Raw genomic sequence first — 26,424 nt, 5'->3', positions numbered from 1 at the left:
TCAGACTAATGTACCCCAGAGCACGAGGGCGTCTGAGACAGTGACCTGCCCATCGAGGGGATGGAGTAAACACTTGATTAAGCCACAAGACAAACAGGGAGAGTAAGTGGAGCACAAAGCAGGGGGCAAATGAAAAGGACTGGACTAAATACAACAATTGAGACTAAATACAACAAGATGAGACTGTTGGACCTAAGAGTAACACACACATAAACTAAGGAATAGGCACCTTGAAAGTAAAAGGCTTGCTCTGAAAAAAGCTGGCATGGCTACTGGAATAGCAGACACCAAAGACTTTAAGGCAAAAAACATTACTAGAAAAAAGAGACATTTCATGAGCTCTTTAACAAAAGCACACTTGTGAACAGAGCAGCCGCTCAGCTGTGGGCAGACCGGGCAGGAGGACACGGCGGTCAGCATGGCCCCAGGAGACATCTGGTCATGGGCCAGGACTTGTTTTGACTTCCTTCCTTTTACTCAGGAGCCCCAATTCTATGTCACTATTTTTATGGACATTATCAAAGATCTGGGGCAAAAAACCACATTCAAAGATATTCATTACAGTGTTGTTTAGGGGAGTAAAAATGTTAACAGATTACGATGCGTTCATGTAACAAAACATGGTGTGGTTATTAAAATTCCTCTTTTCAGTGAACACTCAGGAACAGAAGAACGCCTAATGTCACGCCAGCTGGAAAACCGCAGGCTGGACAATTCCAACTCTTAGCACTCTCAGGGTATGCAGGGGGCATGGGGGGTACAAGCTGTGGACAGCCATCATCAGGACAGGTCAGTGATCCGCCGCTCTCACGCAGGACCAGCCGCGTGCCTCACCTTGTCATCTGCCTTGATGGAGCGCAACCGCATGGTGAGCTGGAAGCGCAGGAAGTTGTTGGTGCCGATGGACTGGAGCTCCAGCAGCTTGCATAGTGCCACCAGCTGCGGCCGCGTGAGGTTGTCCAGGGTCAGCTCATCCTCAAACAATTTGGAAAACCGCATGATCTCCTCATTGCTGGGTCTCTCACCCGTCTCCCGGATCTGCAGGAGCAATTATCAGCATGACCCAGGGCAGGGTGCACATTTCCCAGCCAGCTAGCTCGCTGCAGGACTGGCTGGAAGAGCCCCAACCCCCTCACCCTCCCTCAGGGTACTATGCTCCTACTGGGGGCTGCCTCTCAAAGACTCAAACACCATGCAGCCTGCACTGGCCCCTGCAAGTGGCACTCCCTGAGCACAGCGTCTGGCTCCAGGCCTGTTCTACCCAAGCTGGCAGAGCCAAGGCTGCTGGCCGGGCAAGGCCCAAAGGCCTCTCAAGGCTGAATAGGAGCCTTGACACCCTCTCCATGCTGCAGCAGGGCTGTGAGCAGCATCTCCTCCCTCAGCCCAGACCCCCAGATGGTGGAATCTCAGGCCTCTTATCTGCCAAACTCTGCCTCCCTGGGCTGCTGCTGTGAAGACCAGAGACACAGGCAAGCAATCATGAGCGTCAGCAAGGCTCAAGCCCTCAGGACAGCAGGCCTGGCCACACTGGGAATGGGGCCTCTGGGCTAAATGCCTGCTTGGGGCACTTGGCCCTTGTCAGGTATAGTGAAGGAAGGGCAGGAGGACAGGAGGAATGTTCCCACGTAGGGCAGGGTGGCCCGAGGCTCCACCAGCACTCAGGACCAATGTGCTGAAGCCACAGTGCTCAGAAGCATCACGGCACCTTCTGGAAAAACACAGAGAAGTCCTTGGTGGCGTTCCCCTTGGCTGCCTTGTTCTTCAAGGCCATCTCCTCTATGGTGTCCTGAAGGAACTTGGCCAGCTCCAGTTTGACCCGCAGCTCCTTCTTCAGCCTCTCCTCCTGCAAGGTCAAAGAGAGGGCGCTGCCCTCCTGGGCCACTGCATCCCAGGACTGGGGGACTGGCATAGAGGCTTGCTCCTCTGACCGGGACCCCAGCACTACTGCATTTACACCTCCCCCAAGCACCGCCCACATAGACATCTTCCAAACCAGCCCAGGTGTTGTGTATTCTGAAACTTTCTCTTCTATTTTATGATATTAAAATATATTTGTGTGGCCCTCTGGCGCAGAGCCAGCAAACTTTTTCCCTAAAGGCCCTGACAGTAGGTGTTTCAGGCTTCATGGGCCATGTGGTTTGAAACAACCCCTTAACTTCTAAGGCAGCACAAGAGCTGTGGAACCACAGTACACAAGCATGTCCCCAGAGCATCTTCCTACTCAAAGTGGGTGGGGCCAGCAGGGCCCAGGGGCTAGTCATCTGACCCTGCCTTAAAGAGCCCTGGTATAGAGAGACCCTACTTTAAAACACATGTAAGAGAAACAAATCCAAAACCTGGCATGTATTAAGCAATCTCAGCACAGCATGACTCAGTTATGAAGAAAACATAAAACTTCAAAAACATCTAACACCTAAAATGTCAGCTAACAATGAAGCCGTCCTAACTCCTCTTGGATGTGCTCTGCCCCATCACCTTGCTAGACTGTGTCTCGAACGTGGACGGCAGCATGTTGGGGAAGAGCTTCACAGCCACAGGCAGCAGGAACTCCATGAATGGCACCACCACAAAGACCAGGAAAGGGACCAGGCGGAAGAGGTCAGCACAGATCCGGAGAAACTAGAAAGTGGGGAACAGGGTCAGAGGGGGCCATAAGCATGTGACACACAACGGTTGAGAGGCACACAGGCAATGCCTCACAGGGACCAGCAGACAGTTCCTGAAGGCCACTCCCTTGCATGTCCAAACCACATGTTCACAAGCCTCAGGAACACTGGGTAGGGGCTACTGCGTGGGTGGAGCTACGCCCATCACTGGTGCTACCCGTGACCCCACTCCCCAGAGATGCTTGCAGGGGTCCTGCTCTGCAGAGACAGACATGGTGCTACCACTTTTGCTTGGAGGCCAGCAGGACGGAAGTGACAGGCTGAGACCCCACCACCCGCCCCAAATGCTCCACAGAAAGGACAGTGCTGGCGGTGCATCTCTCAGGCTTCCTGAGAAGGTTGGACGCAGGGCTACAGTACATAGCAAGATTAGGAAAATCAAGTGCTTCTTCGACATAAATGAACTACTGCCAATGCCATTAAAGAAACATGAGACTTGCAATTACCAAAAATCCTGAGAACAGAGAACAGCCGCTGCTGGGTCCCCAGCCAGCAACCTTCCCGTCCATCAGTTTGTCCTTAGCACGGGCCTACTCTGCTACAGGAGCCCACAGAGACTGCGCTCCCCTCCACGGCGCCACTGCAGCCCCACCACTACTTAGACATTCTTTGCAAGAGAGACGCCATTCCCAGGCAGGCTGGCTCAGGGCTTGCAGGGTGCCTCTCCCTGCTGGGCCAGCTGATCCAGGGCACTGTAGCGCCACCACCCCGGTGCTCCTGGACCGGCTTGTTTTTCCACTTGTGACAAATAAGTAACCTATAAGGAGACATTCCAAAACCATGCAAATATGCACCTTTCTCCCAGACAGCACACAATCACAGTTCTTCCCAAGCCAGCCTCTACTCGGGACACTCACAACCTGTGATTCCCCACCATTTACCAACTGTGTTTTCTCTCACTTCTCTATTTACAATCAAAATGGTTTCATGGAGTCTTTTATTTTTCAGTTATTTACAATTCATTACTATTTTTTTAAGTGTACAATTCAACAGTTTTTATTATATTCCTAAAGTTGTACAATTACCACAATCCATTTTAGAACATTTCCATCATCCCCAAAAAAGAAATTTCATGCCTAATACTAGTCACTTCCTATTCCCACCCCCAACTTCAGCCTTGGACAAGCACTAATCTACTCTCTCTATAAATTTGCCTATTATTCAATTTATATATAGATGGAATCATATAACATATAGTCTTTTGTGCCTGGCTTCTTTCTCTTAACACAATGTTTCAAGGTTTCATTCATATTGTAGCATGTGTCAGGGCTTCATTCCTTTTCTTTATTTTTTAAATTTTGGTATCATTAATGCACAATTACATGAGCAATATTCCGATTACTAGACTCCCCCCATTATCAAGTCCCCACCACATACCCCATTACAGTTACTGTCCATCAGCGTCGTAAGATGCTATAGAATCACTACTTGTCTTCTCTGTGTTGCACAACCCTCCCCATGCACCCCACTACATTATGTCTGCTAATCATAATGCCCCTTCCCCCCCCTCTTATCCCCTTCCTTCCCACCCATCTTCCTCAGTCCCCTTCCCTTTGGTAACTGTTAGTCCATTCCTGGGTTCTGTGATTCTGCTGCTGTTTTGTCCCTGCAGTTTTTGCTTTGTTCTTATGCTCCACAGATGAGTGAAATCATTTGATACTTGTCTTTCTCCACCTGGCTTATTTCACTGAGCATAATACCCTCCAGTTCCATCAGTACTGTAGCAAATGGTAGGACTTGTTTTCTTCTTATGGCTGAATAATATTCCATTTTGTATATGTACCACATCCTCTTTATCCATTCATCTACTGATGGACACTTGGGTTTCTTCCATTTCGTGGCTATTGTAAATAGTGCTGCAATAAACATAGGGGTGCATCTGTCTTTTTCAAACTGGGCTGCTGCATTCTTAGGGTAAATTCCTAGGAGTGGAATTCCTGGGTCTAATGGTATTTCTATTTTGAGCTCTTTGAGGAGCCTCCATACTGCTTTCCACACTGGTTGAACTAATTTACATTCCCACCAGCAGTGTAGGAGGGTTCCCGTTTTTCCACAACCTCACTAACATTTGTTGTTGTTTGTCTTTTGGATGGTGGCAATCCTTACTGGTGTGAGGTGATATCTCATTGTGTTTTTAATTTGCATTTCTCTGATAACTAGCGATACGGAGCATCTTTTCATGTGCCTGTTGGCCATCTAAATTTCTTCTTTGGAGAAGTGTCTGTTCAGCTCCTCTGCCCATTTTTTAATTGGATTATTTGCTTTTTGTTTGTTGAGGTGTGTGAGCTCTTTATATATTTTGGATGGCAACCCTTTATTGGATATGTCATTTATGAATATATTCTCCCATACTGTAGGATACCTTTTTGTTCTATTGATGGTGTCCTTTGCTGTACAGAAGCTTTTCAGCTTGATGTAGTCCCACTTGTTCATTTTTGCTTTTGTTTCCCTTGCCCGGGGAGATATGTCCATGAAGAAGTTGCTCATGTTTATGTCCAAGAGAGTTTTGCCTATGTTTTTTTCTAAGAGTTTTATGGCTTCATGACTTATGTTCAGGTCTTTGATGCATTTCAAGCTTACTTTTGTGCATGGGGTTAGACAATGCTCCAATTTCATTCTCTTACATGTAGCTGTCCAGTTTTGCCAACACCAGTTGTTGAAGAGGCTATCATTTCCCCATTGTATGTCCATGGCCCCTTTATCGTATATTAATTAATTGACCATATATGTTTGGGTTTATATCTGGACTCTTTATTCTGTTCCACTGGTCTGTGGGTTTGTTCTTGTGCCAGTACCAAATTGTCTTGATTACTGTGGCTTTGTAGTAGAGCTTCAAGTTGGAAAGCAAGATGCCCCCTGCTTTATTCTTTCTTCTCAGGATTGCTTTGGCTATTTGGGGTCTTTTGTCATTTCATATGAATTTTAGAACTATTTGTTCCAGTTTGTTGAAGAATGCTGTTGGTATTTTGATAGGGATAGCACTGGATCTGTAGATTGCTTTAGGCAGGATGGCCATTTTGACAATATTAATTCTTCCTACCCAAGAGCATGGGATGAATTTCCATTTATTAGTGTCCTCTTTAATTTCCCTTAGGAGTGTCTTGTAGTTTTCAGGGTATAGGTCTTTCACTTCCTTGGTTAGGTTTATTCCTAGGTATTTTGTTCTTTTTGATGCAATTGTGAATGGAATTGTTTTCCTGATTTCTCTTTCTGCTAGTTCGTCATTAGTGTATAGGAATGCAACAGATTTCTGGGTATTAATTTTGTTTTATGTACAATATCATGTCATCTGCAAATAGTGACAGTTTGACTTCTTCCTTACCAATTTGGATGCCTTTTATTTCTTTGTGTTGTCTGATTGTCATGGCTAGGACCTCCAGTACTATGCCGAATAAAAATGGGGAGAGTGGGCATCTCTGTCTTTTTCCTGATCTTAGGTGAAAAGCTTTCAGCTTCTCGCTGATAAGTATGATGTTGGCTGTGGGTCTGTCACATATGGCCTTTATTACGTTGAGGTACTTGCCCTCTATACCAATTTTGTTGAGAGTTTTTATCATGAATGGATGTTGAATTTTGTTGAATGCTTTTTCAGCATCTATGGAGATGATCATGTGGTTTTTGTCCTTCTTTTTGTTTATGTGGTGGATGATGTTGATGGATTTTGGAATGTTGTACCATTCTTGCATCCCTGGGATTAATCCCACTTGATCATGGTATATGACCCTCTTGATGTATTTTTGAATTCTATTTGCTAATATTTTGTTGAGTACTTTTGCATCTATGTTAATCAGGGATATTGGTCTGTAATTTTCTCTTTTGGTGGGGTCTTTGCCTGGTTTTGGCATTACAGTGATGCTGGCTTCATAGAATGAGTTTGGAAGTAGTCCCTCCTCTTCTATTTTTTTGGAAACTTTAAGGAGAATGGATATTATGTCTTCTCTATATGTCTGATAAAATTCAGCAGTGAGTCCATCTGGGCCAGGTGTTTTGTTCTTGGGTAGTTTTTTGATTACCAATTCAATTTCGTTGCCAGTAATTGGTCTGTTTAAATTTTGTTTCTTCCTGGGTCATTCTTGGAAGCTTTTTTCTAGAAAGTTGTCCATTTCTTCTAGGTTATCCAGTTTGTTAGCATATAGATTTTCATAGTATTCTCTAATAATTCTTTGTATTTCTGTGGGGTCCGTCGTGATTTTTCCTTTCTTGTTTCTGATTCTGTTTATGTGTGTATATTCTCTTTTTCTCTTAATAAGTCTGGCTAGGGGTTTATCTATTTTGTTTTTTTTTTGTCAAAGAACCAGCTCTTGGGTTTCATTGAATTTTTTCTATTGTTTTATTCTTCTCAATTTTATTTATTTCTTCTCTGATCTTTATTATGACCCTCCTTCTGCTATGGGCCTCATTTGTTCTTCTTTTTCCAGTTTCACTAATTGTGACTTCAGACTATTCATTTGGGATTGTTCTTCCTTCTTTAAATATGCCTGGATTGCTATATACTTTCTTCTTAGAACTGCCTTCGCTGCGTCCCACAGAAGTTGGGACGTTATGCAGTTGTCTTCACTTGCCTCAATATATCACTTGATCTCTGTTTTAATTTGATTATTGATCCATTGATTATTTAGGAGCATGTTGTTAAGCCTCCAAGTGTTTGTGAACCTTTTTGCTTTCTTTGTATAATTTATTTCTAGTTTTATACCTTTGTGGTCTGAGAAGTTGGTTGGTAGAATTTCAATCTTTCTGAATTTACTGAGGCTCTTTTTGTGGCCTCGTATGTGGTCTATTCTGGAAAATGTTCCATGTGCACTTGAGAAGAGTGTGTATCATGCTGCTTTTGGGTGTAGAGTTCGGCAGGTGTCTATTAGGTCCATCTGTTCTAGTGTGTTGTTCAGTGCCTCTGTTTCCTTACTTATTTTCTGTCTGGTTGATCTGCCCTTTGGAGTGAGTGGTGTGTTGAAGTCTCCTAGAATGAGTGCATTGCATTCTATTTCCTCTTTTAATTCTGTTAGTATTTGTTTCATATATGTTGGTGCTCCTCTGTTGGGTGCATAGATATTTATAATGGTTATATTGTCTTGTTGGACTGACCCCTTTATCATTATGTAATGTCCTTCTTTGTCTCTTGTTACTTTCTTTGTTTTGAAGTTTATTTTGTCTGATACAGGTACTGCAACACCTGCTTTTTTCTCCCTATTGTTTGCATGAAATATCTTTTTCCATCCCTTCACTTTTAGTCTGTGTATGTCTTTGGGTTTGAGGTGAGTCTCTTGTAAGCAGTATATAGATGGGTCTTGCTTTTTTATCCATTCTATTACTCTGTGTCTTTTGATTGGTGCATTCAGTCCATTTACATTTAGGGGGATTATTGATAGATATGTACTTATTGCCATTGTAGGCTTTGGAGTTGTGGTTACCAAAGGTTTAAGGGTAGCTTTTTTACTATCTAACTGTCTAACTTTAACTCACTTATTATGCTATTATAAACACAGTCTGATGAATCTTTATTTCTCTCCCTTATTCTTCCTCCTCCACCCTTTATATGTTAGGTGTTTTATTCTGTATTCTTTTGTGTTTCCCTTGACTGCTTTTCTGGATAGCTGATTTTATTTTTTGCCGTTAGTTAGTATTTAGTTGGTCTGCTTTCTTTGCTGTGACTTTATTTTCTCTGGTGACATCTATTTAGCCTTAGGAGTACTTCCATCTAGAGCAGTCCCTTTAAAATATCCTGTAGAGGTGGTCTGTGGGAGGCAAATTCCCTCAGCATTTGCTTATCTGGAAATTGTTTAATCCCTCCTTCAAATTTAAATGATAAACTTGCTGGATACAGTATTCTTGGTTCACAGCCCTTCTGTTTCATTGCGTTAAATATATCATGCCATTCTCTTCTGGCCTGTAAGGTTTCTGTTGAGAAGTCTGATGATAGCCTGATGGGTTTTCCTTTGTAGGTGATCTTTTTTCTCTCTCTGGCTGCCTTTAATAGCCTGTCCTTGTCTTTGGTCTTTGCCATTTTAATTATTATACATCTTGGTGTTGTCCTCTTTGGGTCCCTTGTTTTGGGAGATCTGTGGACTTCCATGGTCTGAGAGACTATTTCCTTCCCCAGCTTGGGGAAGTTTTCAGCAATTATTTCTTCAAAGACACTTTCTATTCCTTTTTCTCTCTTCTTCTTCTTCTGGTACCCCTATTATGTGAATATTGTTCTCTTTGGACTGGTCACAGAGTTCTCTTAATCTTTCATTCATAGAGATCCTTTTACGTCTCTCTACCTCAGCTTCTCTGTATTCCTGTTGTCTTATTTGTATTCCATTAACAGTCTCTTGCACCTCATCCAGTCTGCTCTTAAGCCCTTCCATTGTTTGTTTTTTATTTCTGTTTTCTCCCTCCAGACTTCATCCCTTAACTCTTACATATTTCTCTGCTGCTCCATCAGCATGGTTATGACTTTTATTTTGAATTCTTTTTCAGGAAGATTGGTTATATCAATCTCACCAGGCCCTCTCTCTGGTGTTTGAGTGATTTTGGACTGGACCAGGTTTTTCTGCCTTTTCATGGCGATAGAAGTGATCATCAGCGAGTGGCGCATGTGTCAGCTGGGAGAACAAAGTCTCTTCTTGCTTGCTGGTCACTTTGCTCTTCTCCACTGACTGTGCCAGTTAACCACACACAGGGAGCAGTCTCTGGGTTAATCCCCTGAGCTGCCATGGGAGGGGCAGCCCTTGGGATAGCCTAGGGCACTGGCAGGGGTCACAGATGAGCAGCGTGTGTTCTCCTGTGAGAATGGCACCCCTCCTACCTTCTGGACTTTGCACTGGCTTCCTCTGCCTGTGCTGGGCAGCTGCAGGCAGGGGACAGCCTCTGGGTCTGGCCTGGTTAGCTGTGTGCTGGTAGAAGACTCTGTGTGGTTGCTGTGGGTGGGGCTGCTCCCCGGCTGGTCTGCAGCAACGGTGGGTCAGCCAGTTTGCTTGCAGTGCCAGTGGGTGGGAATGAACGGCAGACTGCTTATCAACATGGGGGGGCTTCAGAGCTGCATTGCCACCCAGGGGTTTAGGGGGCCTGAAGTTCCTTAAAATTCCCAGCCAGCTGGGCTGAGTATGCCAGGATGATTTTGTCTACCTGTTAAATCTTTGTGCCTTTAAGACTTAAAGCACCCGCTTTTCTTTTGTCCCAGGGGAGTCGGATGTGGGGACCCTCTTGCAGTTTCCGTCTCAGATTTTACTTTTCCGTTTCTCTGATATCCAGTACATCATGCAATATATGTCTGTGTTCCCAGTGCAGATTACTAGGGCTGGTTATTTAGCAGTCCTGTGCTTCCATTCCCTCCCTACTCTGATTCTTTTCCTCCCGCTGGTGAGCTGGGGTCGGGGGAATGCTTGGGTCCTGCTGGGTTGTGGCTTTGTATCTTACCCTTTTTGTGAGATGCTGAGTTCTCACAGATGTAGATGTAGCCTGGCTGTTGTACTGTATCTTCTGGTCTCTCTTTCAGGAATAGTTGTATTTGCTGTGCTTTCAAAATATATCTGGTTTTGGGAGGAGATTTCCACTGCCCTACTCACTCCACCATCTTCAGAAATCTCTCATTACTATTTTTATTTAAAACAAATAACATGTTGGCTAAAACACCACAATGAAAAAAATAAAAATAAATGCTGGAGAGAGACAGTTTTATAAAAGTTGAGCTAATAATACTAGGAACATCTTTTCATGTCTCTTTTTATTTTTATGTTCAAATGTTCCCAGATTTGGCCACAGAAAAGACCCTTCAAGTTGGTGCCTGTGTTTTTTTGACATTCCTCCATTAAAAGAGGAGTTTTTAGCAGTTCTAGCAGGGTTTAATTTACATACCATAACATTCACCGATTGTAAGTGTATACTTCAACGATTTCTGGTAAGTTTATAGATTGTGAAACAAACACTAAAATCCAGGTTTTGGATATTTTGTCATGCCACAAATTTTCATTGTGTCCATTTTCAGTTAACCTTCATTACCACTCTCAGCCCTAGATGATCAGTAATTTGATGTTTCTGTATATTTGCTTTTTCTGGATATTTCCCATGCATGGAACATTTAATATGTCCTTTGGTATCTGGCTTCACTATCAGGTGAATGTCTAGGCGTGGCATGTCCTTCTGCTGATCTGGCCACCCTATCATGCCGAGGTAAGCCTCTATGTCCCTGATGATCTCTGCTCTGAAATCTACTCTGTCTGCTGTTCATGTGGCCATGCCAGCTTCCTTTCTTCTGGTGTTAGCACCACTTATATTTGCCATTCTGGAACTTTTATCTATTTGTGTCTTTACATTTAAGGTGTGTTTCTTGTAGGGTACATATAGTCAGAACTTGCTTTTTTATCTAACCTGACAATTTCAACACTTAATAAAATTAAAAAATGGAAAACCACATGGTTGTCTAAATAGATGCAGACAAAGCACTTGACAAAATCCAAAATATGTTCCTCATAAAACCTGATGGAATTTATAAAAAATATACTAGAACTGATAACTGATTTTGTCTGTCTGCAAGATACAGATGAGCAATATATAAAAATCAACTGTATTTCTACATATTAACAATTAGGAACAAATGGAAATTGAAATTTTAAAAATTCCACTTACCTACAATAGCCAAAAAGGGGAAGCAATCCAAGTGGCCACTGACAGACTAATAAGCACATTGTGGTCCACCCAAACAACAGAATACTATTCAGCCTTAAAAAGGGAATTTGGGAGGGCGGAGCCAAGATGGCGGCATGAGTAGAGCAGCGGAAATCTCCTCCCAAAACCACATACATCAATGAAAATATAACAAAGACAACAATTCCTAGAATAAAGACCAGAGGACACAGGACAATATCCAGACCACATCCGCACCTGAGAGAACCCAGCGCCTCGCGAAGGGGGTAAGATACAAGCCCCGGTCCGGCGGGAGCCGAGCGCCCCTCCCCCCAGCTCCCGGCGGGAGAAGAGCAGGCAGAGCGGGAGGGAGATGGAGCCCAGGGCTGCCGAGCACCCAGCCCCAGCCACCCGGGCCAGAGCGCAGACACAGTGCGTGCCCAGGGGGCCCTGGATGCTAGGGAAACAGGACAGCAAGAACAGTGAGCGGGCACCGGAGGCCGGGCGCTGGAGGACATAAGAAAACTGCGCGACCATTTTTTTTTTTTTTTGCTTTTTTGCTGTTTTGTTTTGGCGAGCGCTTTTTGGAAGTCTTAAAGGGATAGGGACCCCAATACTAGGGAAACAGGGCAGCAAGACCGGTGAGCAGAGGCCTGAGGCTGGCACAGGAGAATAAAGAAAAACGAGCGGCCACTTTTTTTTTTCTTTAATTAAAAAAAATTTTTTTTTTTTTAATTTTAATTTTTTTTTTTTTTTGTGGTCGTTGTTTTGTTTTGGCGGGTGCTTTCTGGAAGTCTTAAAGGGGCAGGGCGGGACACTTAATCCAGAGGTAGGGAATCCGGGATCTCTGGGCACCCTAACCCCTGGGCTGCAGGGAGCAGGGAGGCCCCTTACGGAGATAAATAGCCTCCCAGCCGCTCCTGCTCCAACGCGACTCCACCATTTTGGAGTAGCTGCCCGAGCCAGGCCACGCCCACAGCAACAGCGGAGATTAACTCCATAGCAGCCGGGCAGGAAGCAGAAGCCCTGTCTGCGCGCAGCTGCGCAGCACAAGCCACTAGAGGCCGCTGTTCTCCCAGGAGAGGAGGGCCACAAACCAACAAGAAGGGAAGTCCTTCCAGCCGTCACTCGTCCCAGCTCTGCAGACTATTCCTATCACCATGAAAAGGCAAAGCTACAGGCAGACAAAGATCACAGAGACAACACCAGAGACGGAGACAGACCTAACCAGTCTTCCTGACAAAGAATTCAAAATAAGAATCATAAACATGCTGACAGAGATGCAGAGAAATACGCAAGAGAAATGGGATGAAGTCCGGAGGGAGATCACAGATGCCAGAAAGGAGATCGCAGAAATGAAACAAACTGGAAGGGTTTATAAGCAGAATGGATAGGATGCAAGAGGCCACTGATGGAATTGAAATCAGAGAACAGTAACACATAGAAGCTGACATAGAGAGAGACAAAAGGATCTCCAGGAATGAAACAATATTAAGAGAACTGTGTGACCAATCTAAAAGGAACAATATCCGTATTATAGGGGTTCCAGAAGAAGAAGAGAGAGGAAAAGAGATGGAAAGTATCTTAGAAGAAATAATTGCTGAAAACTTCCCCACACTGGGGGAGGAAATAATCAAACAGACCACAGAAATACACAGAACCCCCAACAGAAAGGATCCAAGGAGGACAACACCAAGACACATAATAATTAAAATGGCAAAGATCAAGGACAAAGAAAGAGTTTTAAAGGCAGCTAGGGAGAAAAAGGTCACCTATAAAGGAAAACCCATCAGGCTAACATCAGATTTCTCAACAGAAACCCTACAGGCCAGAAGAGAATGGCATGATATATTTAATACAATGAAACAGAAGGGCCTTGAACCAAGGATACTGTATCCAGCACGACTATCATTCAAATATGACGGTGGGATTAAACAATTCCCAGACAAACAAAAGCTGAGGGAATTTGCTTCCCACAAACCACCTCTACAGAACATCTTACAGGGACTGCTCTAGATGGGAGCACTCCTAGAAAGAGCACAGCACAAAACACTCAACATATGAAGAATCGAGGAGGAGGAATAAGAAGGGAGAGAAGAAAAGAATCTCCAGACAGTGTATATAACAGCTCAATAAGCGAGCTAAGTTAGGCAGTAAGATACTAAAGAGGCTAACCTAGAACCTTTGGTAACCACGAATTTAAAGCCTGCAATGGCAATAAGTACATATCTTTCAATAGTCACCCTAAATGTTAATGGGCTGAATGCACCAATCAAAAGACATAGAGTAATAGAATGGATAAAAAAGCAAGATCCACCTATATGCTGCTTACAAGAAACTCACCTCAAACCCAAAGACATGTACAGACTAAAAGTCAAGGGATGGAAAAACATATTTCAAGCAAACAACAGCAAGAAGAAAGCAGGGGTTGCAGTACTAATATAAGACAAAATAGACTTCAAAACAAAGAAAGTAACAAGAGATAAAGAAGGACATTACATAATGATAAAGGGCTCAGTCCAACAAGAGGATATAACCATTCTAAATATATATGCACCCAACACAGGAGCAACAGCATACGTGAAACAAATACTAACAGAACTAAAGGGGGAAACAGACTGCAATGCATTCATTCTAGGAGACTTCAACACACCACTCACCCCAAAGGATAGATCCACCGGGCAGAAAATAAGTAAGGACACGGAAGCACTGAACAACACAGTAGAGCGAATGGACCTAATAGACATCTATAGAACTCTACATCCAAAAGCAACAGGATATACATTCTTCTCAAGTGCACATGGAACATTCTCCAGAATAGACCACATATTAGCCCACAAAAAGAGCCTCAGAAAATTCCAAAAGATTGAAATCCTACCAATCAACTTTTCAGACCACAAAGGCATAAAACTAGAAATAAACTGTACAAAGAAAGCAAAGAGGCTCACAAACACATGGAGGCTTAACAACACGCTCCTAAATAATCAATGGATCAATGACCAAATCAAAATGGAGATCCAGCAATATATGGAAACAAATGACAACAACAACACTAAGCCCTAACTTCTGTGGGATGCAGCAAAAGCAGTCTTAAGAGGAAAGTATATAGCAATCCAAGCATATTTAAAAAAGGAAGAACAATCCCAAATGAATGATCTAATGTCACAATTATCGAAATTGGAAAAAGAAGAACAAATGAGGCCTAAGGTCAGCAGAAGGAGGGACATAATAAAGATCAGAGAAGAAATAAATAAAATTGAGAAGAATAAAACAATAGCAAAAAATCAATGAAACCAAGAGCTGGTTCTTCGAGAAAATAAACAAAATAGATAAGCCTCTAGCCAGACTTATTAAGAAGAAAAGAGAGTCAACACAAATCAACAGTATCAGAAACGAGAAAGGAAAAATCACGACGGACCCCACAGAAATACAAAGAATTATTAGAGAATACTATGAAAACCTATATGCTAACAAGCTGGGAAACCTAGGAGAAATGGACAACTTCCTAGAAAAATACAACCTTCCAAGATTGACCCAGAAAGAAACAGAAAATCTAAACAGACCAATTACCAGCAACGAAATTGAAGCGGTAATCAAAAAACTACCAAAGAACAAAACCCCCGGGCCAGATGGATTTACCTCGGAATTTTATCAGACATACAGGGAAGACATAATACCCACTCTCCTTAGAGTTTTCCAAAAAATAGAGGAGGAGGGGATACTCCCAAACTCATTCTATGAAGCCAACATCACCCTAATACCAAAACCAGGCAAAGACCCCACCAAAAAAGAAAACTACAGACCAATATCCCTGATGAACGCAGATGCAAAAGTACTCAACAAAATATTAGCAAACTGAATTCAAAAATACATCAAAAGGATCATACACCATGACCAAGTGGGATTCATCCCAGGGATACAAGGATGGTACAACATTCGAAAGTCCATCAACATCATCCACCACATCAACAAAAAGAAAGACAAAAACCACATGATCAACTCCATAGATGCTGAAAAAGCATTTGACAAAGTTCAACATCCATTCATGATAAAAACTCTCAGCAAAATGGGAATAGAGGGCAAGTACCTCAACATAATAAAGGCCATCTATGGTAAACCCACAGCCAACATTATACTGAACAGTGAGAAGCTGAAAGCATTTCCTCTGAGATCGGGAACTAGACAGGGATGCCCACTCTCCCCACTGTTATTTAACATAGTACTGGAGGTCCTAGCCACGGCAATCAGACAAAACAAAGAAATACAAGGAATCCAGATTGGTAAAGAAGAAGTTAAACTGTCACTATTTGCAGATGACATGATACTGTACATAAAAAACCCTAAAGACTCCACCCCAAAACTACTAGAACTGATATCGGAATACAGCAAAGTTGCAGGATACAAAATCAACACACAGAAATCGGTGGCTTTCCTATACACTAACAATGAACCAACAGAAAGAGAAATCAGGAAAACAACTCCATTCACAATTGCATCAAAAAAAATAAAATACCTAGGAATAAACCTAACCAAGGAAGTGAAAGACTTATACTCTGAAAACTACAGGTCACTCTTAAGAGAAATTAAAGGGGACACTAACAGATGGAAACTCATCCCATGCTCGTGGCTAGGAAGAATTAATATCGTCAAAATGACCATCCTGCCCAAAGCAATATACAGATTTGATGCAATCCCTATGAAACTACCAGCAACATTCTTCAATGAAGTGGAACAAATAATTCAAAAATTCATATGGAAGCACCAAAGACCCCGAATAGCCAAAGCAATCCTGAGAAAGAAGAATAAAGTAGGGGGGATCTCACTCCCCAACTTCAAGCTCTACTATAAAGCCACAGTAATCAAGACAATTTGGTACTGGCACAAGAGCAGAGCCACAGACCAATGGAACAGACTAGAGAATCCAGACATTAACCCAAACATATATGGTCAATTAATATTTGATAAAGGAGCCATGGACATACAATGGCGAAATGACAGTCTCTTCAACAGATGGTGCTGGCAAAACTGGACAGCTACATGTAGGAGAATGAAACTGGACCATTGTCTAACCCCATATACAAAAGTAAACTCAAAATGGATCAAAGACCTGAATGTAAGTCATGAAACCATTAAACTCATGGAAGAAAACATAGGCAAAAACCTCTTAGACATAAACATGAGTGACCTCTTCTTGAACATATCTCCCCAGGCAAGGAAAACAACAGCAAAAATGAATAAGTGGGACTATATTGAGCTGAGAAGCTTCTGTACAGCAAAAGACACCATCAATAGAACAAAAAGGAACCCTACAGTATGGGAGAATATATTTGAAAATGACACATCCGATAAAGGCTTGACGTCCAGAATATATAAAGAGCTCACACGCCTCAACAAACAAAAAACAAATAACCCAATTAAAAAATGGGCAGAGGAACTGAACAGTTCTCCAAAAAAGAAATACAGATGGCCAACAGACACATGAAAAGATGCTCCACATCGCTAATTATCAGAGAAATGCAAATTAAAACTACAATGAGGTATCACATCACACCAGTAAGGATGGCTGCCATCCAAAAGACAGAGAACAACAAATGTTGACGAGGCTGTGGAGAAAGGGGAACCCTCCTACACTGCTGGTGGGAATGTAAGTTAGTTCAACCATTGTGGAAAGCAGTATGGAGGTACATCAAAATGCTCAAAACAGACCTACCATTTGACCCAGGAATTGCACTCCTAGGAATTTACCCTAAGAATGCAGCAATCAAGTATGAGAAAGATCAGTGCACCCCTATGTTTATCGCAGCACTATTTACAATAGCCAAGAATTGGAAGCAACCTAAATGTCCATCGATAGATGAATGGATAAAGACGGTGTGGTACATATACACAATGGAATACTACTCAGCCATAAGAAAAGGGCAAATCCAACCATTTGCAGCAACATGGATGGAGCTGGAGGGTATTATGCTCAGTGAAACAAGCCAAGCGGAGAAAGAGAAATACCAAATGATTTCACTTATCTGTGGAATATAAGAACAAAGGAAAAACTGAAGGAACAAAACAGCAGCAGAATCACAGAACTCAAGAATGGACTAACAGGTACCAAAGGGAAAGGGACTGGGGAGGATGGGTGGGTAGGGAGGGATAAGGGAGGGAGAAGTAGGGGGGTATTAAGATTAGCATGCATGGGGGGGTAGGAGAAAAGGGAGGGCTGTACAACACAGAGAAGGCAAGTAGGGATTCTACAACATTTTGCTATGCTGATGGACAGTGAATGTAAAGGGGTTTATAGGGGGGACCTGGTATAGGGGAGAGCCTAGTAAACATAATATTCATCATGTAAGTGTAGATTAGTGATACCAAAAACAAAGCAAAACAAAACAAAACAAAACAAAAAGGGCAGTTCCTGTGTGGTAACCTCCAATGAGGTCTACACAAGGGTATAAAGGGCATATAAAAGTGTAGGCAAAGGGTCTGTTTGTGTTTATACAGAGGATTAAAGCCTATTGGGCTACCCCGAAAATGAACTAAGATACGATATGAAAAAGAACTTCCAACATCAGCACTCTCTGGAAGACTCATGCCAGAAGATGATCATCAAAAAACCCCAACAAAGATCCACGCACTGCTACAGCTGTAGATGCACTCATCCCACCGGTTCCTGGACTTGCCATGGGAATGATGAAGGAGATATCTAAGCTGGCCTGTGCATACAGTAAAACAACAAATTTGACTGCATCTATACTGTTGGAACTCAATCAAGAATTAGGAGAAGTGCAAATTGTAGTGCTCCAAAATCTTACAACTTACAGACTATTTACTGTTAAAAGAACATAAGGGATGTGAACATTCCCCAGGAATGGGTTGTTTTAATTTGTCTGATTTCTCTCAGACTGTTCAAGTTCAGTTGGACAATATCCACCATATCATAGATAAGTTTTCACAAATGCCTAAGGTGCCTAACTGGTTTTCTTGGTTTCACTGGAGATGGCTGGTAATTACAGGTATGCTTTGGTTATGTAACTATACTCCTATTATGTTAATGTGTGTGCGCAATTTAAGTAGTAGCTTAAAACCTATATATGCTGAAGTTACTCTACAGGAAGATATGTCAAAGAAATAATCAATCTTCCCATGTTTTCTTCCGCCTGCTACTTCTATAGCTTTTCTTCTTCCTTCCTAATTACAACCCTTAAATAGAATTCGTGCCTCATATCAAATTTACCGAGTATCATAATTCTTCCAAGTGGTAAAGATACCTCAAGACAAATGCTGGGCATAGAAGCTACAGGGCATAAATATGCAAAGAAATAAAAAGCTAACCATTTCAAACAATAAGGCTTCTCTCTCACTTACCAACTTTACATTTCCCTGTATGGCCCCGGAAGATGACTGGTTAGCCAGAGACGGGTAAGATTCCTCAAGGGAGGAACAACCTAAGACAGGCACAGTCGCAGGGGGGTCATCAGATGAGAAATTGGGGATCAACAGAGGTGAGGCTTAGAACGTCACCCCCCCGTTCTGAGAGAAATCTTCTTCATACGTGGATGTTTTATTGCCCTTGTCTAGCTTGGATTAACACATAGTCTACAGGCACACACCTGATCATCTACATTTGCTCTCTTACAACACTAAACTATGTTTTCCACCTTTATCTTGTATCTACCTACCACTTCAGCATTTTATTAAAAATAATAATAATAAAGAGAGAAATGTGGTATCCACATATAAATCAAGTATAAAAACCAAATGAGTATTCATATTTTAACTGACTGTTTATAGTTCATAATGCATGAGCAAAACCAAAAGTTTCTGTGATGACTGCCCTTGTACTGTTCACTATGTAACTTATTCACTATGTAAGAATTTGTTCTCCATGTAAGAACTTGTTTGTTATGCCTCAGAAGATTGGAGACTGACGAAAATTAGGCTTGGGGTGGATTAATGATTGTGCATTGAGCATTGACTCCCCTATACAGAATTTTATTGTTGTTAACAACCATTTGGTCAATAAATATGAGAGATGCCCTCACAAAAAAAAAAAAAAAAAAAGTATACACTTCCAATGGTAAAATAATAAGTAACCGGGATGTAATGAATATAGTCAAGATATTGTAACAGCTTGGTATGGTGATAACTGGTACCTAGAATTGTCATGTATATAAATGTTGAATCACTATGTTGTACACCTGAAACTAATGTATTGTAATACTGTGTGTCAACTACCCTTCAGTAAAAAAATAATTATCTAAAAAAAAAAAAAAAAGGGAATTTGGGCACATGCTCCCATATGCTAAGTGAAATAAGCCAGTCACAGAAGATCAACCATGTATGATGCCCCTAACGCGAGGTCCCCAGAGAAGTCACGTTTGTGAACACACGAAGCGGAGCAGTGGGTAACGGGTGCTGGGGGAGGGACGGGAGGGAGGTACTGGCACAGCGCATTTTATTGCACTTCACCTTATTGTGTTCACCGATACTGTGCCTTTCACAAACTGAAGATTTGTGGCAGCCCCACATCCAGCAAGCAAGCCTATCAGCACTATTTTTCCAAAAGCATTTGTTCATTCCGCATCTCTGCATCACATGACATTTGCTCTGGTGCTGTAACCAGCAATAGTTGATGTCACCACATCCACACGCACCTAAGACAGAGAACTTAATCGATAAATGTGTGTGTTCTGACTGCTCCACCCACCAGCCATTCCCATCTCTGTCCCTCTCCTCAGGCCTCCCTCCTCCCTACACAGCAACACTGAAACTGGGCCAGTCAATAACCCCGCAGAGGCTTCTCAGTGTCCCAGTGAAAGGAGGAGCCACACGTCTCTCACGTTAAATCAAAAGCCAGAAATGATCAAGCTGAATGAGGAGGCATCTTAGAAGCCAAGACGGGCTGGACGCTGGGCCTCCGGCACCAAACAGTTCACCAGGTTGTGCATGCAAAGGAAAAGTCCTCGAGGGATGTTGAGAGTGCTCCTCGGCGACCACACGAATGATAGAGCAGCCTTATCGCTGATCTGGAGGACATGAGCGTGGTCTGCGTAGATCAAGCTGGCCACACATTCCCTGAAGCCAAAGCCTCACCCAGGGCAAGGCCCTAACTCCCTCCAATACTGTGAAGGCTCAGAGAAGTGAGGAAACCACAGAAGAAAACCAGAAGTTGGCAGAGGCTGGTTCATGAGGCTTGAGGGACAAAACCGTCTCCATGACAGAAAAGTGCAGGTGAGGCAGCAAGAGCTGATGCAGAAGCTGCAGCAGGTCACGCAGGAGTCCAGCTGAGATCATTAATGCAGGTGGCGGCTACACTGAACAGCAAGCACATGCTCACGTGGATCCAACAGCCTTCAGCTGGAGGAAGAATCCGCCCAGGACTTTCACAGCCGGAGAGGGGAAGTCAGTCCCTGGCTTCAGAGCTCCCAAGGACAGGCTGACTCTCCTGTTAGGGGCTAATGCAGCTGGCGGCTTTAGGTTGAAGCCATTGCAAAAACCCTGGGGCCCTTAAGAATCATGCTTAATGTACTCGGCCCGCACTCTATAAGCAGAACAACGAAGCCTGGGGGACAGCACGTCTGTTCACATGACTTACTGAATATTTTAAGCCCACTGTTGAGACCCACTGCTCAGGAAAAAAATTCCTTTCAAACTACAACTGCTCATCAGCAGTGCACCTGGTCACCCTAGAGCTCTGACCGAGATGTACACGAGATCAATGTTGTTTCCATGCCTGCTGACAGAATCCATTCCGCAGCCCGTGGGCTGAGGAGTCACTTCAGCTTTCAAGTCTTATTATTTTAAGAAATGCTATCGTCAGGCTACAGCTGCCTTGGACGGTGATTCCTCTGATGATCTGGGCAAAGTAAACTGAAAACCTTCTGGAAAGGATTCACCATTCTAGACGCTAAGAACATTTGTGATCCATGGGAAGAGGTCAGAATCTCAACATGAACAGGAGTTTGGAAGAGGTTGATTCCAACCCTCATGGTGACTTTGAGGGGTTCAAGATGTCAGTGGAGGAAGCCAGATGTGGTGGAAACAGCGAGAGAACTGGAATTAGAAGTAGGTCCTGAAGATGGGACTGCACTGTGGCCTCTCATGGTAAAACCTAAACACCTGGCAGAGCTGCTTCTTAGGGTGAGCACAGACAGTGGTCTCTTGAGAAGAAATCTACTCCTGGTGAAATGCTGTGAGGACTGTTGAAATGACAACAAAGGATGTAGAGTATTACAGGAACTTAGTTAATAAATCAGTGGCAGGGTTTGAGAGGACTGACTCCAATTCTGAAAGTTCTGCTGTGGGCAAAATGCTATTGAACAGTATTCATCCCGAAAAACGTCTGTGAAAGGAAGTGTCAATTGATGCGACAAACCTCATTTATCGTCTTCTTTTAAGAAATGGTGACAACCACCCCAACCTTAAGCAGCCACGACCCTGATCATCAGCAGCCATCAACACTGAGGCAGGACCCACCACCAGCAAAAAGCTCAGGACCCACTGAAAGTCCAGATGATGGTTAGCATTTTTAGCAATAAAGTTTTAATCAAGCTATGTACTTTTTTTAGACATAATGCTATTGCAAATGCAATGACAATAAAGAAGTTTGAAATACTGCAAGACTTACCAAAATATGACACAGAGATAGTAATTACACACTTAGTACAGCTTAGGTAAACATAACTTTTAAATAAAAGCTCTGGAAAACCAAAAAATTCACCTGACTCGCTTTATTGTGACACTTGCTTTACTGAGGTGGTCTCAAATCAAAATCCACTACCCCCAAGGTCTGTCTCTATTGTGTAATGGGTGCTGTTTCAGTTTGGAAAGATGAATTGTTCAGGAGGACAGTGGTAATGGGTGCACATCAGTGTGAGTGTCACAGTACTGTATACTTAAAATCGGCTAAAATGGTCAATTTTAGGTTGTGTATTTTACTACACACAAAAAATTCCATTTACAATAGCATCAAAAAGTATGAACTATACTCTATCGCTTGGAGAAATGATAAAAGCTCTGTTTTATTCCCCACTGGCCACCCTTAGAATTGCGCCCATTGTTCATGTTTGAGCCTTTTCTGCTTTTCTGACCCCTGCTGTCCCCATCTTCGGACCAGCTGCACCCCAGGGAGCCCTGGATCCTCTGAGTAGGGCAGTCAGGAGCCCAGGTTGGCGCCAGGTGTACTCACTGCTACGGGGGAGTTGTGGCCGCCGGGCAGGCCCTCAGACTGAGAGGGAGCAAGAGGCCCGACCACAGGAGGGCCTAGGGGCAGGACGAGGGTGATTCAAAAAGCCAGAGACCAAGTCACACGATGAAACCCACTTACGAGGCCTCGTAAAGAGAACTCGGGAACTTTCAGCAAAGTGTTTGGCATGGAAGGACAGACAAGTAGCTTAATCATCCTAAGAGAATCACGGGGTGGTAAGGGCGGCAGCCCTTCCAAGGCTCCACTTTAAGCAAGCACTCAGGGGAAAGCTCCAGACGGAGGAGCCATGAGCACACGGAGGGGCAGAGATTAAGTCCCCAGAGCCCTAGGCACCCGCCAACCCAGCGGGCCGCAGCTTTGCTGCACCATCAGCTGTCTGCCACACACTGCCCCAGCCAGAAGGGCACTGAGGCAAACTTGGGTAACTTGGCAAGATCTCAGGCTCCGGGGCACACAGCCTGTGCACAGCCACTGCCCACACCTGTCAGTACAGCTCACACACACTGTGTCAGGGTGTGACCGTGTCTGCTGTTCATCACCATAAAGCCCTTCTCCAGGTAATCCAGGTCTCCTGTGCAGAGGTGGGCATTTGGAGGCAGAAACACACCCACCGAATACTTCAGGCCCATAGAGCCTGAAGCCAGATCACAAAGCTGCTTTCCCAATGCGTCTTCCACAGCAGTGCTCAGACAGTTTTGTCACTCTCCATCTAACATTATTAGCAAACACACAACAGTTACATGAACTAAATCCAAATTTCAAATGTACCTTCCACTTAAACAATGCTTGTACAAATTTTATTTACTTATTTTATAATTTTTTACATGGCTTTTCTTTATCTTTGTAAATATCATTTTAAGGGTCACTTTTCCATTAATTATCAGGACCTCAAACATTTTGTTCAAATGCAAATTATTTATGAGGCCCTAAAGCAAGGGAAAAACAACATAGCTCTACAACCCCCTTCTTAATGCTGACAGTAGGGATCTGGCCCCCCTGCCAACCCCACATCCAAGCTGGGACCTCTCCCTGGGATTTAACCCATCTGCTCCAACTCTTTTTTTCCCCTTAAAGCCTCATAATCTTCCACGAAGTAGCAAACATGTAACTTGTAACTTGCACAGCAGAATGGGGTGGGGTAGGAGCAGAAGGGAATCAGGGTCTTTCTTCAGTGTGAACTTGTAATTATCTAAGCTACAATGGGTGTTGTAATCAATGCCCAACAAATGCCACAGGATGATTCTGAAATGCAAGTACCACTGTTCCTTCTTCAAATTATCAATCTGTTCCCTTCTCAAAAAGCATTCCCAGGAAAAATTCCAACCAGTTAAACAAAAACAACCTATATTCTCAACGAAGTTCATGAGCACAAGTATGTATACTCAGAAGCCAGAATCGCTCTCACACGTAACAGCTAATTTCCCAGCGGCATTAAAATAAAGTCCTTGTTTTCTCCCTAAGGAATCCTCTGGTAGTCAACCTTCAAGAGAAGGGACCGTTCTGAGCCTTTCCTGGGGGTCCTGGGCTGAGAGCTTGAAGCTAACCTTGTACTCTCGGGACGCACCAAGAGAAAAAAGACCAAGAAAAGAAGAAAAAGCAGCTGACAGTGTAACTATCAATTACTTCATGGACAAAATAAGACAGTTCCAGAAGGTCTGAGCTCCTGGAAAACCAAGTCTTTCTCTAAGAGCTGCAGACGACAACACAGCGGTGCACTAGATGCCTAAGCAGAGGCCTCGACAGCCTAGAGTGGGTGTGGGGGCAGCTTCTAGAACTGGTGACACACCTGTGACACCACAGGCTCAGGAGCTCAGACCCCAAATGACAAACAACAAACCCTCAAGGAAGGGAACACACAGCTCTGAAGACAGAGGTCTGCATAGTGAGACAGAAAAGGCAGTTCACCTGAGAATAAACACAGCGGGGTAGACTCAGACCTCTCAACAAGGAAAGGAGAAGCCGGGAGAGAGCAGGACGACATCACAGCGTGGAGGGAAAACAGCACGTGCACATGAACGACCTCTGGCAGGGGAGATGTGTTCGTGGTGGTGCACTTCAGTGGCGGCCTCAAAGGGAAGTTCACGTTTTAATAGGTTTCTCTGATTTTTTTCTAATCACAAGTGCAGGAAAAAAGCCCTAGAAGCATTTTAAGCAACTGCAAGGTGAACCAACTGGGACCTGGAGAGCCCATTACCTGCCTGCGCTCGCGGCGGGTCAGGCTGTGGCCATTGAGGACCTGCCAGAGCATGCGCGCCGCAATCTTGGTGTCGATCCAGAGCAGCCGGAAGCCGTGGTAGTAGTGCCTCAGCTCGTCCAGGACCCTCTGCCCCAGGGACTTCTTCACTGCCACCTCCGTGCGGGGGCTGTACACCGGGCCACCCTCTTCCAGCTTCTTGTTCTTGTCCTTTAAGGACTTGAGGGACTTCTCCACGATGGAGTCTTCGCGCAGTGTGGGTGATGAGTGCCAGCAGCGTGTGGGAAAGTACTGCGGCCCCGTGACAAGCAGACCCGCCGAGGCGGGGGCCCATGCTGCTCGAGCCACCGTGCACGTGCACTCTGGCCTCAGAGTCCGACGACAGAGGGAATCACCTCTGAAGGGAAGAAACACGGAGTGGACAGGAGTGCAGCAGCCAAACGGGACATTCCTGGGAAAAGGAAAACAGCATGAGGGGCTACTTTCTAGGACTGCGCAGCACCAAACACCAGCAAAAGTGACACAGACCATAGCCAAATCAGCCTGACACACCCGACTTCCCCTGTAGATAAGACCCCCAAACACACTTGGGGAGCCCTTTCCAACAGCCGGAGAACACTAGAGCATCCAGGGACAGCGCCAGGGCACGAGGAGCCCAGGCAGGAATCGGAGGCTCAAAGGGACAACTGGACACAAACACAACGAGCAAAGTCCTGATCTCTGCACCAGACAGACCCAGCCTCTGGCAGGGCCTCCCAGGATGGCTCCCACAGACTTGGGGAATTTGGGGAGGGGGACAGGCAGGGCCTCTCCCTAACAGCTGGCTTTCTACAAAGACCTACCATTCTTGAGCAAGTCCTGAAAGTCAGCAAGAATGCAGAAGTCAATGGCAACCCAGACCCATGTATCAGCTGACCAAAGGCATTTGTGTAAAACGGCAAAAACCCAACAAAAAAAATCCAAAGCCCATTTTCTATGGCTACTCTGGTGCTGGCCTCCTCACCCAGGTGTGCCGGCAGGTCCCTGGTGCAGAGCCTCATTTATAACCCAATATTGGAACAATTAATTCTCTTCCTGTCACACAACCTTCACTTTATCTCTCCAAGCACAGCAGGACCCCTTCCCACCCTCACACACAAATTTTTCTCTGGGTGGCTGCTGGCTCTGACTGACTTCAGAGGCACCCCCAGCCTCCTCCACCTGTCCCAGCATCTCTCTGCACCTGGGCGGGTGCGACAGTGAGAAGTTGACCTCTGCAACAGACTTCCCAATGCAAATTCCAGCTGCACTACTTATTTATTTTTATTAAAGTATCATTGATATATAACCTTATGAAGGTTTCACATGAATAACACTGTGGTGTCAACATTCACCCTTACCAAGTTCTCGCCCCCCTACTGCAGCCACTGTCTGTCAGTGTATTGAGACGCTAGTATGTTACCAAGTCCTCACCCCCCTACTGCAGCCACTGTCTGTCTGTGGAGTGAGATGCTATAGAGTCACTGCTTGTCTTCTCCGTCCACCTCCACTACTTATTTCCATGTGACCCTGGGCAAGTAACTTAACCTCTCCATGCTTCAGGGGCATCCTTCGTGAACTTATGTGCTAATATACGTGACCAAGTAAGTGCTTAGCTCAGTGTCTGGAGCAAGCCACACCCACCATAAAAGTGGCAATTATTACTGTCCACTAAAGCGACTGAGAAGCCGCGGGCAGGGCAGGGCAGGAGCCCGAGGTGTCTAGTCCAGCTGCTCCTTCTGCGA

General features: G+C 44.2%; 1 protein-coding gene across 3 annotated transcripts in view; it reads right to left on the bottom strand.

Moving 5' to 3' along the window:
* Positions 1–26,424, bottom strand: part of LETM1 (leucine zipper and EF-hand containing transmembrane protein 1) — a 53,306-nt gene that overhangs the window by 17,117 nt on the left and 9,765 nt on the right. For 2 of the 3 annotated variants that reach the window (XM_057502055.1, XM_036921408.2), the window contains exons 3-6: positions 24,662–25,112; positions 2,476–2,619; positions 1,706–1,843; positions 835–1,038 (exon numbers count right to left, since the gene is read on the bottom strand). In XM_057502055.1, coding sequence (XP_057358038.1) covers positions 835–1,038; positions 1,706–1,843; positions 2,476–2,619; positions 24,662–25,112 — 937 coding nt within the window. The remainder of the gene's footprint in view (positions 1–834; positions 1,039–1,705; positions 1,844–2,475; positions 2,620–24,661; positions 25,113–26,424) is intronic. The other variant, XM_057502056.1, reaches the window with a different exon arrangement.

Source organism: Manis pentadactyla, chromosome 5 (genome assembly GCF_030020395.1).
Source record: "Manis pentadactyla isolate mManPen7 chromosome 5, mManPen7.hap1, whole genome shotgun sequence".
NCBI lineage: Eukaryota > Metazoa > Chordata > Mammalia > Pholidota > Manidae > Manis > Manis pentadactyla.
Note: the sequence above shows the minus strand (reverse complement) of the source record. Positions and strands in the feature narration are given on the sequence as shown.